This window comes from Globicephala melas, chromosome 7 (genome assembly GCF_963455315.2).
Source record: "Globicephala melas chromosome 7, mGloMel1.2, whole genome shotgun sequence".
NCBI lineage: Eukaryota > Metazoa > Chordata > Mammalia > Artiodactyla > Delphinidae > Globicephala > Globicephala melas.
This window is the reverse complement of record NC_083320.1, coordinates 8,310,193-8,328,235: the sequence shown is the minus strand read 5'-3', so window position 1 is coordinate 8,328,235 and position 18,043 is coordinate 8,310,193. Positions and strand designations below refer to the sequence as shown.

The following is an 18,043-nucleotide window of genomic DNA, read 5'->3' as shown; positions in this document are numbered from 1 at the left end:
ATGAGTCTCCATCGACCCAGGTGCCAGCGGTAGGCACTGCGCACACCATTGATAGTGTTCCAGAGAACGAGCTCTTCCCCAGTCCCGTTCCGGCCTAACTCTTGTTGTCACGGCTGACCTATGTCACGTCTTTTCTGATGGAATTCATCCCTTTGCTAATCTGCTTCATCCTTGGAAGAAAGCCCAGAAGATTGATACTTTAAATTGTTTGGTTGAAATGTCATGCTCCCGTGTCACCCAAAGCCAAAAGATCCAATTGTGTGTTAGAAAAATAATAGCCATGTTTCACTGTAAATTTATAAGAGCTAACAAGAGTGAGGTAAGGGTACTTCCTCTTTCTTAAAGAGATTCAATATCTGCTAATATCAGTTTAACAAAAGACTTTCAGGTACTTCCACTTCCTGCAATTTTGTGATGCTACACAGTAGTGACCAGTCAAATATCTCCTATCTGTATTTATTGCTGTTTTTCTTTTTTTCCTCCAGGCTGGAAGACCATCCCATCTCTCCCCAGATGGCCAAACATGCCAGAAACAGCTGCCTCCCGTCTCTGCCAAATGCCCACCGTCCAGTCTGCAAGGGGGTCATGCCTGGTCCTGAGCCTTGCACTTCCTCCTCATGTAAGCATACTGGCAGCATGTGGGGGGCAGCTTTGGGCCTGGGGGCAGCTCTGGGCCTGGGGGCAGCACTGGGCCTGGGGGCAGCTCTGGGCCTGGGGGCAGCACTGGGACTGGGGGCAGCTCTGGGCCTGGGGGGCAGCTCTGGGACTGGGGACAGCTCTGGGATTGGGGGCAGCACTGGGCCTGGGGGCAGCACTGGGCCTGGGGGCAGCTCTGGGCCTGGGGGCAGCACTGGGACTGGGGGGCAGCACTGGGACTGGGGGCAGCACTGGGCCTGGGGGCAGCTCTGAGACTGGGGGGCAGTACTGGGACTGGGGGCAGCTCTGGGACTGGGGGCAGCACTGGGACTGGGGGCAGCACTGGGCCTGGGGGCAGCTCTGAGACTGGGGGGCAGTACTGGGACTGGGGGCAGCTCTGGGACTGGGGGCAGCACTGGGCCTGGGGGCAGCTCTGGGACTGGTGGCAGCTCTGGGACCTGGGGCAGCACTGGGACTGGGGGCAGCTCTGGGATTGGTGATGCCTGGAATCTTATGAAGCAGCTGCAGTTACAGACCCAGAAAGGCCTTGGCCTCCCACCTGCTCCTGAGAAGCCCTCTGTTCTCAGCCACTGCTCCGTGTCGTAGAGGCCCACAGGCTTGCGACCACACAGCCAGACCTGACCGTGGGCTTTTCCTCTAGACCCCCTTCTCTCAGAGCACTGTGTCCAGTGCTCACATGTGCAAGCTATCTGAGCAACATTTCTGACTGGGGAAGCTGTGTTTAATGTGAGATTTTTAAGTAGGAATCTCAAAACGATGTAGATCTCTGACCAAAACTTTGGTGCCCCGAACTCTGGTGCTGAGGTGGTCAGCCACGTGTTAGAAGGCTGAATTGAGTCGGAAATGTTGGCTAGGAGCAAAAACTACTGTGGGATCCAAACGCATTTTGAAGTATCCAGTTGAGTTCATCAGAGACTGATGGGGGATAAATGTAGTTTTTAGATGCCAGAAAAAATATATGTGCTTTGAATTAGAAATGTACAAAGTTTTTTTTTTTAATTTTCAAGAGGAAATTAAAAAGATATGAACAGATCAGATAAGACTCTAATATCCATTCAAATAGAAAAACAACAGAGGAGCAGGTCAGATTCCAGTATGAGAAACATCTGCGAGCTTTTATAATCTGCTCACAGTTGGATTCAAATGCTTCTCATCCCCAATTCAGAGCAATAGACCTGTCACGGCGCCAGAAGAAAGCTAGGTTATTTGGTTACCCCAGGAGAGGATCTCTTGACTATAAGCAGTGTTAGAGGTTTTGCCAGCTTTGATCATCTGTTATTTTACATGGGTTTTGTTAGAGCTGCAGACATTAATATGCCTTCTCTAAAAGACGACTAGCTCAATAATTTATCCAGAGGTCTCTGCTGCCGGGGTGGAGGTTTTAGGTTGTCTAACAATTTTCGCCAGTTTGACCTAATGCCACTGAGTTTAAAATGATTTCAAGTTCTATAGGCCTGGACTTCCAAACAGTTGCATTTAGGCTAAACTTATTTAGCAGTAACATCCTTGTTTGACCCAAATGACCACCAGGGTGACCCTCTGTCTTGCACGGATTATAAGTGTGGTCCTATCTTTTGGAACGATTTCTCATGGTATTATTACCTGTAGGGTGGACGCACTTGAGGCTGTCAGGGACAGAGGTGGCTGAGGGTCAGCGGGTCATGTAGACGTTCTTGTTAGTTTCAAGCACAACTGCTTTTGGCCCTGGCAGGGTCTGGTTCCTTGCAGGAAAACAATGGGCACCCATCCCTGGGATCGTCAGCCGTTCCCAGTGCCTCTCCCTGCAGAGGCAGCAGCTGCTCACCAGCCCCTCCAGACGGGCCCAGTCACGCTGTCGGGTGCACCCATGAGCCTGCTGTGAACACTTAGGCCGTATTTTTCGGGTCCCATCTTCCACCTGCTCCTGTTCGCTCAGGTCTGGCTGGGAGCCCATCTACTGCCCTCCTGCCTCGGTGGACTCCACTACACTGACCCCCAGTCCGCCCTCACTCCCCCTGCAGACACCAGGCATATTAGTCTCTCCCCACACCCCCAGGCCGTGTCTCCACCTCAGGCCAGCACCCGTAGTTCTCCGTTACAATCCTTTTCCTTGACAAAAGTTCTCCCCTTGGAGAAGCCAAGCGTCCGGGTCATCGGCATCCCGGGGTCATTTAATGAGCGTGGATTCCGTCTCCAGTGTAGATTCTGTGCTTCCTTCCTTTTGCCCAGCTGCAGCCACCCTGGCCCTCGCCTCATCCGTGGACCAGTGCCAGCTCCCCACCCTGTCTCGCCACCGCCATCTCTTCCTCTTCTCAGCCTCCACGTGAGGTTGCGTGCAAACAGGCTTCAGCCAGTGTGCTTGGAATGCTGCCTTGAGACTGGTTCTGAGGCTGCATCTGGGACTGAGTGCCACGGTTGAGGGAAGGAGGGGACAGCGGTGGGCAGCGGGCCGTCCTGACCCTCACTGGCTCCGGTTTCACTCCTTCCCCGACAAGAGCTGATCTGACTTCCTCTTGACCCTACCGTCCTTCCGGTCCTGCCCCCCCAGCCCTTTCTTGCCCGTCTCTTCTGCTCACCTTGTCCCCCCGCATCCCATGCAGGCCTCGCCTGGCCACTCCCCACAGCTCCCCTCACACATGACTTGCTACTGAGTCTGGCTACCCTCATGCTGGGAATTAACACCTTAAGACCCGTGGGAACCCAGCACCGCGGCCCACACGTCGGGTTTGTTCAGGACACCCCGTCACACCTGTGCATTCAGTCAACACTGAAGGCAGGACTCGTGATGAGGAACCTGCGGGATCCTCAAACGGCTTGATCAGTTGAATGCAGGCCCAGAAAGTACATTATTTTTAAGCAAAGGACTCAGCCCCACGGAGCCGAAAGGAAATAGTTGCCAAGAAAAAGAAGCTAAGAATGTGACTTAGAGTGTTGCACGATATTGGCCCGAGGCAAGTTATTCTCATTTCCCCACCAACCAAAACGGGGGTATCAAGATCACATGCCTTGTCAGTGGGCCGTGGAGGGACAATGCCAGCCCTGTCTGAAATGGATTAACAGGTGGGAAAGCAGTGGTTGTTCCAGGAAGCCTCAGGTGCACGCACGCACTGCCCTTCCCCTCCCAGGTCCCAGCTCTTTCAGTGGAGCTGGTTTTCTTGTGGGGGGTGTGCCGCAGCGGGTGCTCTGAAAGTCTGCAGTGTGGCCTAAGCAGAGGGAATAGGCAAGGACGGAGGGGTGGCTGCTGCTTGGTGACTGAACCGAGAAGACCTCAGAGGGTCTCCGGAGACCCCAGCTTGGCGCCTCCTCCCTCCTGCCAGAGGGCTTTGCCAGCTGTCTCCCACCACCAGCGGCCGGGGAAAGGTCCTGATCCTGGAGGGCTGCCTACCCCTGGGCACCATCTTGTAACACCATTAACTCTCATGGGATTTTCTGTGTGTAGCTCAGCACTCATGGGTGGTTCCACTCAACTATTATTTCATACACCCAAATCTGGTCCCCTGGACTTTATTAAACAGTTAAGTCTCCTACATAGGAACGAGTTCCATTCTGAGATCACATTCGTAAGTCCAATTTGTTCGTAAATCCAACGAAGCTAGCCTAGGTACCCAGCTAACTAATATGATACTAATAACTAATATAACTAATTATAACTAATATAATCAGCTACATAGTACTGTACTGTAATAGGTTTATAATACTTTTTGCACAAATAATACATAAAAAACAAACACACAAAATAAAGAAAACATCTTTAATCTTACAGTACGGTATCTTGAAAAGTGCGGTAGTACAGTACAACAGCTGGCATATAAGGGCTGGCATCGAGTGAACAGGCAAGATGAGTTACTGACTGGAGGAGGGAGAGGAGGTGGGAGATGGTAGAGCTGAAGGGTCGTCAGCTATAGGAGACGGAGGGCAAGCTGCAATTTCACTCACACCTGACGTGGATGGCACAGGTTCTGGTTCCTTGCTGGATTCAATTCTGTCTACCCTCTTGAAAAAACGATCCAGTGACGTCTGGGTAGTAGCTCTTTTTTCTCATCAGAGATGACCCGGTAGCACCGGATTGCATTCTGAGTGGCTGCTGCAACCATTTGTAGGGGATGCACACACATGGCAATGAACGCCAGAGACGTGAACTAACTTACGTGACTGGACGTGCAAATGCACGTTCACGTCTTTGAAAGTTCACAACTTGAAGGTTTGTATGTAGGGGACTTACTGTAAGACCATTGAGCAGAGAGCACAGACAAGCAGGCCAGTTGTCCATCGAAGAGCAGATCAGAGAAGGCTGAAATTCTAGTTCCAGTCCCAGTTCTGGGTGGAGACTGTCCAATGTGGACTGTAAATAAAGCCACCCATTGGGTTCCATACCAGAAACAGAGTCCTTGTTTGGGTCAAAAGAGAGTTATCTGGAAGTCAAAGCTGCGCCCCCTTGCTATGGATTTGAGGAAACCTGCAGGGAAGATTTTTTTTTAATTGAAGTCTAGTTGATTTACAATGTTGCATTAATTTCTGCTCTACAGCAAAGTGATTTAGTTACACATATATATACATTCTTTTTTATATTCTTTTCCATTATGGTTTATCACAGGATATTGAATATCGTTCCCTGTGCTATACAATAGGACCTTGTTTACCCATTGTATATATACTAGTTTGCACCTGCTGACCCCAAACTCCCACTCCATCCCATCCCCACCCCCCGCCCCCTTGGCCACCACAAGTCTGTTCTCTATGTCTGGGAGTCTGCTTCTGTTTCATAGATAAGTTCATTTGTGTCATATTTTAGATTCCACGTATAAGTGAGTATGTGTTTTTGTACCATATAAGTATGGTGTTTGTCTTTCTCTTTCTGACTTACTTCACCTAGTATGATAATCTCTAGGTCCATCCATGCTGCTGCAAATGGCATTATCTCATTCTTTTTTAAGGCTGAGTTGTATTCCATGGTATATATGTACCACGTCTTCTTTATCCATTCATCTGTCAGTGGACATTTAGTGTCTTGGCTATTGTGAATAGTGCTGCTGTGAACATAGGGGCGCGTGTATCTTTTTGAATTATAGTTTTGTCTGGATATATGCCCAGGAGTGGAATTGCTAGTCATATGGCAACTCTATTTGTAGTTTTTCTGAGGAAACTCCATTCGTTTTCCATAGTGGCTGCACCAACTTACGTTCCCACCAACAGTGTAGGAGGGTTGCCTTTTCTCCACACCCTCTCCAGCATTTGTTAGAGACTTTTTAATGATGGCCATTCTGACCGGTGTGAAGTGGTATATCATTGTAGTTTTAATTTGCATTTGTCTAATAATTAGCGATGTTTAGCGTCTTTCATGTGCCTGTTGGCCATCTGTACGTCTTCTTTGGAGACATGTCTGTTTATGTAGGGAAGACTCTTTATATTTTAGATAAAGCAGAGGCCACGTTGCAAAGGTGCTAGAGAGACTTTTTTTTTTAATGAAAGAGCTGAAAAGAGCTTGGATTAAGGAAGCAGTGAATCCAGACTGTCACAGTGTTGCTCTGATGGTGACACGGACCCCTTCGGCTGTAGAACAAGAAGAGGAGAAGCAGGGCTGGAGAAAGAGGGGTCCATGTCATTTGAAATACAGAACAGGCCCGTCCCCAGACCCTTGGGAGGCATCTGCGGCAGTGTCATCTGGGACTTCTCCATCACTCCCCGTGATCTTGGGGTGACCTAGGTGGCCTTGTCCTTGCTAGGTGGTATTATGGAGGTTCCTGCCCCTGGGGGAAGACAGGGATTCAGGCCTGAAGGATCCTGGGGCAGCACAGGGCGAAGAGAGCCCCACCTCTGGGGTTGCCAGATTTGGCAAATAAAAATACAGGACACCCAGGTGAACTTGAATTTCAAATAAACACGAAGAGTTTTTCAGGGTGCCTCTGGGCCGCTGTGCATCAGCGCCAAGCAGGGGCCCAGGAGACAATTCTGGCTTTTGTTGGCTTTTCCCTGAGAGGCAGTGGGAGTGTGGGAGGCGACAGGACCGCTGGTCTGTCCTTCTCTGCGCTTCGTGTGCTCCAGCCAGAGCATGCCTGTTGCACCCTCAGGTTATAAGTACATCAAGTGGCCATCTGGAAAGGCCCCGAGCTGCACGAGTAAACAAGTCCCCATCCACAGGCGCCGGGGAGCCGTGAGGGACTGGCCCGGGGTGTGTGCTTTTCTCGACTTCAGGGCGCAGCCCAGCAAAGAGCATCCTCAAAGAGCTTCCAGAGCAGAAGTCAACTGAGCTCTCTCCTCTTCCCCAGCCACCATCGATGCCAAGTCGGGAGAGCGGTTGCCAGCAGGACGTCAGGGAGAGCCTCACCTGCCCCCAGCGGGGGGCCTGAGCCAGCCTAGGGAGGTGCCCTGTGCCCTGGACAGTGGCGAGACCACCAGGTAGGGATGGGGAGGTATCCTGGGGAGGCTCCTCTGAGGCCCAGTGTCTGACGATGGAAGCAAAGGAGCGTTTCGCTGGGCCCTGAAGCGTGGTTCTGAGATCCTCGGGGGACTGTGGTCACCGCGCGTGATAACCTCAGAGCCCAAGGGGAGGGACCTGCCTCAGGAGAGGTATCAGCTGTCAGACCGGAAGGAGAGAAAAACTTACAAACATGCCCAAGAGACTAGTTTTAAGAACTGATAGGTAAACATGTTGGGGAGGGTTTGTGATTAGAAGTAATTTGAGGTCGGTGTCCTATCTTAGCAGTTGGCTTTGGAGGGGAGAAAGATGAACGAGATCAGTAAAATGGTTTGGCTCCAATGTCAGCTTCCTGAAACCGAAACTGGGCCTCCAAGAGGAAAATAAAAGTTCTTTTCTCTCGCTCTTTCCCAACGAGCACAAACTGCTGCTTGACGGGTTACGAGGGGTTCTTTAGAACCTAGAAAGCACTGTTTTTCTTAATCTCTCACAGGCTCCCTCTTTCAGCTCGGAGGAAGCCTGCTCAGGGGGAGGGGCCCGGCTCTGGACTCAGACCCAGCCTGTCTCCCAACCGCCGCCCACCACTTCCTCCTGGTCACAGAACGCCCTGCCGGCTGAGCGTGTCACCATAGACAAGCCAACCTCCTGCACTAAAACACTGGGCTAGAGTCATGGCGAACATGACTACGCCTTGCAGTCTCGGAAGTAGAGGGATCTTGCCACAGTGACTGTCCAGGCCTCCCGCGCCCCACCTTCCCGTAGAACAGGGAAGGACTTCCCTTGCTGTGTCCGCAGGGTCACCCTAACCTCAGTTGTGGTCACGCTCCGGCGGCAGCAGCAGCGACGCCTCGGGGAGCTGGGTGAGGCAGTGGGAGGGCCCGCATTCCAGGCTCCAGAGAGGCCTGAAGCCACCCACCGCCTGCAGGAGTGGCCAGGGAGTCCGAGATGACCTGCAGAAGCCCTAGCAGAGCCGGCACCCACTGGGGCAGGCAGCGACCCTGCACCTTTCTTTCCTGCTGTGTGGGGATGAGCCGGAAGGACTTTGGAACCTGCACAGGGCAGGGGGGCAGTCCTGGATGTCTCTCCCGGGCCGAGGGCGTAAAAGATGGTGAGCCCGAGGCCCACTGTGGTCACGTGCTCCGTGACTGTCTCCCGCGCTCCTCAAAGACAGAGGCCGTGAGCAGGGTGTTTGTCCCTGTGTTCCCACACCTGGCCCAGGGCAGGAGCTCAAAACAGGCGATGGATGGATCCTCAGGAGAAAGGAAGAGAGAGTGGCTCTCTCTCTGGCTTGACAACTCCTCTCTCTCTGTCTGTAGCGGGGAGGGCAGCCCCTGGCGCTGGAGGAAGATGAGTCGGCTGGGTGGGCCCTCGTTTGCGGCAGAAGGAAGGCCCTGGAGCTCTGGGCGTGGGTCATTGGTAGACGGAATGATAGCCCTAGCTCTCTTTGCTTAGCCCCAACTTTGAGGTGGTGTAAAGATGATTGCAGCCTCGTGGCTTCCAGCAGCTGGTCTTGCTGTGCAATTGCCTTCCTAGAAAAGCCAGGAGTAAAAATGTTCGGACCCCACCATCCCACACCTCCCCACAGCCAAGTTCTCCTTTTCTTTTTTCTATCCGCTTAACTTTGAGTAACTGTTAACCAGGCTATGAAAATGCATTTTTCTAAAAAAAGCATTTATCCCAAGAAGAGCCAAGGCCCTCTCCCAGGAAATCTGTCGGTCCAGACCTGGAGGGCCTGACCTGCACCTTGGAACGTGCAGCGTTGCTTTCCAGCCGTCACCTCCGGGAAGGTGAGGGGCCTTGCTGCCCAGACTGTCCCGTGGCCTTGCCGACCCATCGGCCGCCAGCCATCTTCGGATTATGACTCAGCAACATTCCAAACACAAGTAGAGATTAAATATCTCCAGAAGCCTTTTATTGCTACTCCCTTCCAACACAATGTTCCTATTGATAAGGGAGATAATATAAGCAGGCCAGTCTTCTTTAATAAGTAATCGCCTACCTTTCAGGCTGCCTCCCAATTTACCAATATATTGAAGTTTACCTCTTACTAGGACCCAGCACCATGTGTTCCTGCAGCAGATTACGTTTTTCTAAATCGTAGGCACCTGCCATCCATGTGCTTTTTCTGCTCTGCCCTCATCCGGCCCCATCTCCTGCCAGACCGTCGCCCGTTCCTGGCTCTGGCTCCTAGCTGCCCAGACTGCTGAGCTCAACATTCTGGGGCGTTAGGGGGCTAGGGGCCACTCAGAGGCCAAGCTGACCCTTACCGACAGACGCCTATCCCCGCCTCGTACAGAGTCCTTTCCAGGGGGTCCTGATGCCATCATCCCTGCAGAGTTCAGTGACAGTGGCCAGCGCCCTCAGTCCACACCGCCACTTCCTGCAGCCCCCCAGGTGGTTTGGGGAACCTCATGGGATGGGGGGCACCTGCCAAGCCGAAGGGCGGCCCCCCGGTGTCTGCCAAAGGCCAGTTTCTCCAATGCCAACGGGGGGAGCCAGCCGAGGGAGCCTCTGCCTGAGGGTGCTCTTCCCCCAGCAGCAACGCTGCCCTGGCCAAAGGTCACGTCCCACGGCAGAGAGGAGGCTGCCTTTTAAGGTGTATTAGTTAGGATTCTCCAGAGAAAGAGAACCAACAGGAAGTGTGTCTATACAGAGATTTCTTTTAAGGAACCGGCTCCCATAGTAGCAGAGGCCTGACAAATCCAAAATCCAAAAGTGATCAGATGAGACCCACCCACATTCTGGAGGGCAGTCTGCTTTACCCAAAGGCCACCTGTGAGGAGTTCCCTGGCGGTCCAGTGGTTAGGACTCTGCATTCTCACTGCCAAGGGCTCGGGTTCAATCCGTGGTCGGGAAACTAAGATCCCACAAGCCGCACAGCACGGCCAAAAAAAAAAAAAAAAAGTCCACCTATTGAAATGTTCATCTCATCCAAAAAACACTTGCACAGAAATATCCAGACAATATTTGCTCAAATACCTGGGTGCCACGGCCCAGCAATGTTGACCCATAAAATTAACCTGCACGTAAGGGTGTTCACACGCATTGCCAACTCGCTCTCCAAAAAGGATGGGACCCTTTCCTGGTTGCCCTGGGTTGGGAGGTCAGAGATTCCCAGCCCTGCTGCCCAGACTTTTTTCTCCCTTCGCTTCTTGCCAACTCACCTCGGCTGCCTCTGACCCTGCAACTTGACCTTGCTGCCCACTGGCTCTAAGGCCCCACGGGGTGAAGCGGGCCAGCCGTCCTGGGCCTGCACGTCTAGCTCCTCCAAATCTGGCCACCCTGTTCCATGACCGTGTGATGGGACATCCCCAGGTAACCCAGGGCTGACCCTGTGCCGTTACCATTGCCGGGAATAGCCCCAGTGCTCACCTGAGTAGTTTTTACTAGTGTCTCTCAAGTATTCCTTCTTAAAGTGTAATGGGGCTACATTTAAAGATGGTCAAGATTTTTATGTTCTGTATATTTTACTGCAATAACAATGATAAAAAATATCAAAATTAGGGAGTTCCCTGGTGGTCTGGGATTCCGGGCTTTCACTGCCATGGCCCGGGTTCAATCCCTGGTCAGGGAACTGAGATCCCACAAGCCACAGGCCAAAAAAAGAAAAAAAAAAAATCTGTATATCAAAATTAGAAAAGCAAAATAGGAGAAAACATCTGAACTAAATAATATGAAAGGAAAACCACCTCATTAGCCCGTATAAGAAGCTTCTTTGTATGTGGAAGAAGTGTCAGCAGTGCATGCCTGCTTTCACACAATTGCAGTCAGACTTACATGCTACTCTGTGTTGCTCTGTTTTCAGCCTTATTCCATTCTCTCTCATACGCCTGAGTAGCCCCCATCTTCATTATTTTTAATGATTGTGTGCTCTTTCATCTGATCTATATACCGGAATTTATGACGCCTTTGCCCTAAGGTTTTGCTTTTCTTTCATTCACTGGTAATGCATGTGGTGCTCAGAAACCGTGCTGGACACTGGGGCTCAAAGGTCAACTAGACCAAATTGCTGCTCTTAGGGAGTTCACCTGGAGGGACAATATTATGAGTGACATAAAAATAAATTTTGCTTTTTGAAGAAAAAAAATTAAAATTTAAAAAAACGTAATAGGGCTAAATCTCCTCTATCCTTTTCAACCTGGTATGAAAGATTTCTTGTCTAAAGTATGGGCAGTTTTTATGCCAGCCTCTTTTTTTTTGCTTTATTGGAATATAGTTGATTTACAATGTTGTATTAGTTCCTGCTGTACAGCAAAGTGAATCAGTTATACGTATACATATATCCACTCCTTTTTAGATTCTTTTCCCATAGAGGCCATTACAGAGTACTGAGTAGAGTCCCCTGTGCTCTACAGTAGGTCCTTATTAGTTATCTATTTTATATATAGTGGTGTATGCCGGTCTTTTTCTAAATTTGAATTTGGAGACTTTTCAGATATTTAAGTTTTATTTTTCTGATTATTAAAGTAATAGATTCTCAATATAAAAAAAAAAAAAAGGAGGCATATAGAAATGAATCCAAAAATTATGCAGTTTCCTCCCAAGTCTCACTCCCCAGAGCCGTAACCCCCATTTAGGGGGCACTTTACCACAGCTGGGCCCGGAGCACAGCCACCCTACCTTCAGAGCTGTCCTATAGAAAACATTTTACAGGTGAGGAAACTGAGGCTCCCAAAACGTCAGCAGACTTGCTCACTCTCGTCACCAGCTAGAGAGCAGCACAGCAGGACTGAGAGTCCAGGTCCTTCCAGTGAGCGCACCCTCTGGGCCCCCCACCCTCTTTCCCGGCCACTGGATCCCGCACTTCCCACAGACCTCAGTTTCAACCCCCAGCACACACCACACACGCACACGCACATGCACACACACATACTCCTCACTGCCCACTGGGAAGCCCTGCAGCCGGTCAGCATCTCCCTGTCCCAGGGGATGCAATGGGGGGACCCCCTCACTCGCCAAGCTCACAGTACCTGCCGTGCGCCCACTGTGTGCAGCCCGCAGATGGAGACACCCACTTATTGAAGGGAAGCTGGACTATAGGAGTACCTGCTGCCTGCCGGGAGCGGAGCTGGCGCTGACATCAGCTCATTCAATGGTGACAACAACCCTGGGTGACAACCCGGGACTCCAGTCTTCAGAGTTATTGTCCGGAAAATGGGCGCATAGATAGCAAAGGCCCCAGAAGTCGAGGTGGGAAGAAGAATTGAGCATGTATATAGCTCAATGACAGCCAGAGAGCAAAGGGCTGGGCCGGGAAGTCACATCACCAACCCCAGCTGCGGTGGCTGCAGGTGCCGGAGGAAAGCTGGCTTCTGTCTCTGTGAAGCTGGTCCATTGGGATGGGGTCCTGAGGGCGTCTGCAGGATGGCTGGCTATAAGATCCCACTGGGTTCAGAGCTTGGCCTCACTAACTGCTTGTTATGTGTGTGACCTTGGGAAAGTTTATAAACTTAGAGCCTCAGTTTTAACATCTGAAAAATGGGGTAGTAATGCCTGCCTCACAGGATTGTTTGGGGGCTAAAAGTCACCTTCTCACTGAGGCCTTCTCGGGCTACCCCATCTAAAATCACTTTCCAATTGCTATGATAAATTAGCACACCTGAGCAAACACAAATTTATTATCTTACAGTTCCCTAGGTTAGAAGTCCTACACAGGTCTCAGTGGGCTGGAATCAAGGTGTCCACTGGACAGGTTACATTCCGGAGGTCTAGGGAAGAATCTCTTTTCTGTCTTTTCTGGCTTCTAGAGGCCTCATGCCCTCCTTGGCTCGTGGCCCCTTCCACCATCCTTCAAGCCAGCAGCGTGGCGTCTCTGTGCCTTTTTTCCGTGGCCATACCTGTTCTTCTGACTCTCTTCTTCTGCCTCTCTCCCACTCTTAAGGACACTTGTGATTACCTTGGGCCCACCCCAGTAATCTAGGATAATCTCACACCTGCAGCCTTAATTCCCTTTTGTCATGTAAGGTCCCAGGGAGTAGGACATGGACCTAACTGGGTACCATTACTCTGCCAGCCACAGCTTTCCTCGCCATTGGATCTCACAATTTAATACTCTCCCAAGTTCCCTATTCCCTTCCTTGCTTCCTCTCCTCCTTAGCATTGATTCCTCTTTCATCGTCTCCCTCCTGCCCTAAAACGTGAGCTCCGTGGGGCAGGGACTTATGGCTCTGGGTGCCCTGCTCTCCCTCACCCCCACCACATGCCCAGGACAGTGCATGCCTGGCATCTATTAGTGCTTGGAAAGGGGGGTCCTTCCTTCCTCCTGTGACTTCAGATTGCACATTTTGTTCCAGGGAGTTTACACCAGGCTTCGCCTACAAGCCCCGGGCCCCCTGCAGCCCGGAGATCCTGGACCTGAACCCACCCAAGGCCAAGGCATCGGCTCTGGCCCCTCATTTCTCCTCGTGTGGCCCACAGCAGGCCAGCCGCCCCGGCTCCACGGCGTCCGCCACGAGGAGCCTGCAAAGTAAGTCAGCCTGCAGGGAAGGGCGCTGGCCTTCTGCATCTGACTGGTGCCCCTTCCGTGCCCACCGGACCAAGGCCCGCTTCCCCTCCCCGCAGGACCAGGGCCCTAGCCGGTCGCTTCCTCTGCCCCAGGGACCGGTTCTTCACTCATCTTTCTGTTTATGAAATTGCCCTTGGCCTCAGCGGCTCATACACAGACAGGTGGAATGACACCCTCCAGGCAGTGCCACTCGGAGACAAGATCCCCCTGCGTGGGGCTTGCAGGTCAACCCTGAAATCCGAACCGGCCTTCTGGTGGGAAGCAGCCAGCAGCAGCTCAGGGCGGCCTCGAAATCAGACAGAAGCAGGTGCTTCCTCGCAGGCTGGGCGGAGGGGTCGCCCGAGGGACCGAGGGGGGTGTCCAAGGGCCACCCTCTGTCCCTGGGGTCCCCCTCCTGCCCTTTTACTAGCGGTAAAGACCGCTTCTCTGTCCCCTGCCCGTCGGCTACTTGACCACACCCCTCCACTCCCCAGCTGAGCCCATAACTTTCTAAAGGGCTTTACTAAAAATAAGGGAAAACAAAAGAGAACCCGAACAAAAGAACGTCAAGTGGCACAGAATCAGTCACTCTCAGGATGTATGCAGGCCTGTGGCCGGCCCCTTCCCTTCCTGGCGTGGCCCCGGGCACTCTGGCCAGCCGGGGAGCCGTTGGGCTGGGAGCGTGTAAATGGGCCGAGGCTGGGAAGCCCGCGGGGCCCTCCCCCTTCTTGCAGCGCCCCTCTGCTGGGAAACACACGCGGGGCCCCAGCCCGGCCTCCCCACCGCGGTGCTTCCGCACACAGGTCCGGAGGAAATGCCGGCGAGTACGGGGCGGGGGGCGGCCAGGAGAGGGGCAGGCAGGCCGCCCATCCCTGCCCGGCCTCCGGGCTGCAGCAGGCCGGGCGCCCCTGCTCTCGTAACCACGGTGGCAGCACCCGGCCGCGGACGGGCTGGCCGGCGCACGGGGTGGGTAGCAGCAGACACGCGTCCCTCGGCCTCGACAGACACAGGCGCGCGGCCGGCGGAGCTCACTGAGTCCCCGCACCGGGCAGCCTGCTTCCTGTAAGGAACGAGCGTGGCCCCCCGACTCAGGCCCTGGCCGCAGAGCAGGTGACCCGGGAGGGAAGGTTCTCCTGTTGAAAGGAGGGCTTGTGTGGGACAGACGGGGCTCTGTGCTGAGACCGGCCTGGCGCTGGCAGCTTGCCTAGATTTTCTTCTCCAGGCGGCCAGTCTTCCAGGAAGTGAGGATGGGTTCTTCCCCGGTGTCACCATCCCGTTGCCCAGTGACCAGCCAACTTCCTGCCCTCAGCCAGCCAGCAGCTGCAGGTGACAGATGTGAAGAGACAGTTGTCAGTGAGCCGCCAGGTGGCTTCAGGGGCTGAGGGGGACAGCCCTCCAGGCATCCAGGACCAGGCCCACCACAGCCCATGCCCCAGGGTCCTGCCACCGCCCTTCCTGCCCGCCCTCCCCCTGGCACCCAGCTGGGGGGGCAGCACAGCCAAATCCATGAGCCTGTCCATCTCGTCCGTCTCGGGAGCTTCTGCGGAGGAGCCGGAGCCAGACCTCTCGGCCGGAGACGGGACCCTGGCCTCGGCGGAAACTGGCCCCCCTCACCCAGACCGAGTATGAGGAAACAGAAGGGACTGAGAGTAACAGAAACTCATTCTCAAGCCCGCTGCCTGAGCAGCAGACTTCGTATTTTCTTCCTCTTTTAAAATCTGGTAAGAATGTGGTGTGTTCCCCTCTCTGGCTGGGAATATGGCTATTCCAAGGCAGCCCCGTGCTTCTGCACGTGTGTTTTAAGGACTCAGAGCGCTGACCAGTTTAAAGCCATTTCCCTCCCTCCATTAAGACCATAAGCACAAATAGTGCCACAGGCAGTGTGACTGTCCCCCGCTGGTGGAGGCCTGTACTCGCTTCTTGCCGAGGGTGCCCTCAGGGCCCACGTCTGAGGACAGAGGAAGAAACTTCACTGCAGAGCCAGGAATGTTACTCAAGCTAGTCGCAGGGTCTGACCTCTTCTAAAACACAAATATTGAAATAAAATTATCAGTATTTAGATGGTACGTGTGTGTGTGTGTGTGAATAAAATCACATGCTGCCCCCCAGGCAGTCCGTCTGCCCTGGCCATGCCCATTAGTGGAGACATTACTGTGGCCCCACTGGACGTAAATAAAGGATAAGCACTGCGTTTTTCAGTGGCCTTCTGACTCCTCAGGAGAGCGGGCAGAGAGGTAAACGGGAGAATGTTGGAGCAGGCAAGAGGCCAGGTTGCCCCTGTGATGACTGTAAACACATCATGGGCCAGGACCCTGGGTTAATCTCGCAAGGTCTTGGCAGCGGTGCCAGGCTGGGCACATTAGAACTCTGTGGTCGTGTCACTGGCCCATCTTGATTCTCTGGAAATGCGTGAGCCCCTCTCTGTTCCTGGGGAAGGAGGCTGTGTGGAACACTGCCCTGCCTTCTTGGGAATGTCAGCCTCCAGGCCCTCTGAACACCTGGCTTGACCTCTGAAGGAATAAAGAGAAAACACGAACACTTCTCTCAGTGTTGTTGATACAGACAAACAGGAGGAGGAGAGACTGGGTCCCTGAAATGGAAGCGCTCCGCGGTGAAACGTTGAAAAGGCAGAGAGTGTTTGCTGATGAACAGCAGAGGAGCATCATGGAAAAATCTCTCCCATTCTCTCCAGCACTGTCCACTCCCTTCAGATTCCTCAGATGCCACCAACTGGCACAGCCGTGCCCTGCCTTGGCGTGGGAGAAGCCCTGTCTCCAGAATCCAGAGGGAGTGGGTGGCTTATCTGTTACCACCCATAGCCTCCCTGATGCAAGGGGAACTTCTCTTTCTCCTCAAGCCTGCGGATGAGCTCAAGTGTGATTTGTAAAATGTCTGGCCATTTGGGATAAAAAAACAATGTGGGCAAACTACACTGAGGTCACCAGCAGTGGTCTGGGCGGTTCCCTGGGGACTAAACATGGCCTCGGCCTCTGGGAGGGCCCTCTTGCAGACACACACTTCCACATCCCAAGGCTGATGGCACAAAAGAGACTTTGTAAAATACCAATGATTTATGCGTAAATATTCTAGCTCTCTGCTGCCCTAATGGGAGGTGGATATAAACACTGTCTACGGGGTGGGGTGCGGGGGGGAAATCAAATATACAAAACCGAAACCAGAACGTTTTCACAGGTCATCTGGAAACCAAATCATGCAGCTCTGAGGATTTGCCCATGAAACCTACTCAGGGAAGACATGGAGAGGAGTCCATGGAACTTTGGAGAAATGGGCCTTCGGGAAGAGTCCTTCTGCCCCTGAAAGCTGATCCCAGCTCTCTGGTTACTGGCCCCTTAATTTCTCCTGAGTAGGACTTGATCTCATTTGCTCATTCACAACAAGTGTAAAAGTCCAGCAACAGCTTAAATTATGACCCTTGGTGGGAATATAATAGGCAGGTAGAGGTTTGAGATCTAGTCAGATACCAGGGCTCACGCGGCAGGCTGGAAAGTATTTGGCCCAAATCAAAGGAGCTAAAAAAAAAAAAAAAAGCACAAGTAAATAAGATTAACACAAAAAATCCATGACAAAGTATCAAACTTATAATAAAAACAGAATCTGGGGCTTCCCTGTTGGCACAGTAGTTAAGAATCTGTCTGCCAATTTAAGGGACAGGGGTTCGAGCCCTAGTCCAGGAAGAGCCCACATGCCGTGGAGCAACTAAGCCCGTGCGCCACAACTACTGAGCCTGCGCTCTAGAGCCCACAAGCCACAACTACTGAGCCCACGTGCCATAACTACTGAAACCGGCGTGCCTAGAGCCCGCGCACAGCTACGAAGAGAAGCCCCCGCTCACCGCAACTAGAGAAAGCCCACGCACAGCACTGAAGATCCAACACAGCCAAAAATAAATAAATTTATTTTAAAAAAACAAACAGGATCTGACCACATGCTTCTGTGGCCCCACCTTGCTTGCAGAACCTTAATCCCGGCCCCGATTCCGATAAAGCTTTACTTACAAAAATAGGCAGCCAGCCCACGAGCCATAGTTTGCTGAATTGCATTAAAATACCATGTATCTTGAATCCGGGGGCACCGCTTACATTTTGTGTGCGAGGTGAATGCCTTACTGGCCTCGCCTGGGATCTGGGGAGATCCTCCTGGGGCCTCCCAGGGTGCTGATAGTACAGCCTCGTGGCCGAGGGGCTGGGCCTGCCTGCCTGACCATCTTCAGCTCTCCAGACCCTGTGGGGAGTTGTTCTAAGGAGTGATGCAGTTCACTTTTGCACATAACAAACTGCCCCCAAAACTTAATGGCATAAAACAACAATTTATTAGCTTCACAACTGTGTGGATCAGCAATGGAGGCTGGACCCAGAGGGGCAGCTCTCTCGGGCTTGGATGGACCCAGCTGATCGGAGGGCAGTCAAGGGCCTCACTCGTGTCTGGCAGTTGGCTGCGGGCTGGGTCCTGGGTTTATCCTCCAGCAAGTTAGCTCAGGCTCGTTCACA

General features: G+C 52.6%; 1 protein-coding gene across 6 annotated transcripts in view; it reads left to right on the top strand.

Moving 5' to 3' along the window:
• ARMC9 (armadillo repeat containing 9) overlaps nucleotides 1-17,058 on the top strand; it is a 138,498-nt gene extending 121,440 nt beyond the window's left edge. Inside the window, exons 22-25 of one of the 6 annotated variants that reach the window (XM_030875505.3) lie at nucleotides 486-619; nucleotides 6,903-7,032; nucleotides 13,345-13,517; nucleotides 16,728-17,058. In XM_030875505.3, coding sequence (XP_030731365.2) covers nucleotides 486-619; nucleotides 6,903-7,032; nucleotides 13,345-13,517; nucleotides 16,728-16,903 — 613 coding nt within the window. In that variant the 3' untranslated portion in view covers nucleotides 16,904-17,058. Of the gene's footprint in view, nucleotides 1-485; nucleotides 620-6,902; nucleotides 7,033-13,344; nucleotides 13,518-13,612; nucleotides 13,747-14,734; nucleotides 15,714-16,727 lie in introns of those variants that run through there. The other 5 variants (XM_060301740.2, XM_030875712.3, XM_060301739.2 and 2 more) reach the window with 5 other exon arrangements.
• The last annotated feature ends 985 nt before the right edge of the window (nucleotides 17,059-18,043 follow it).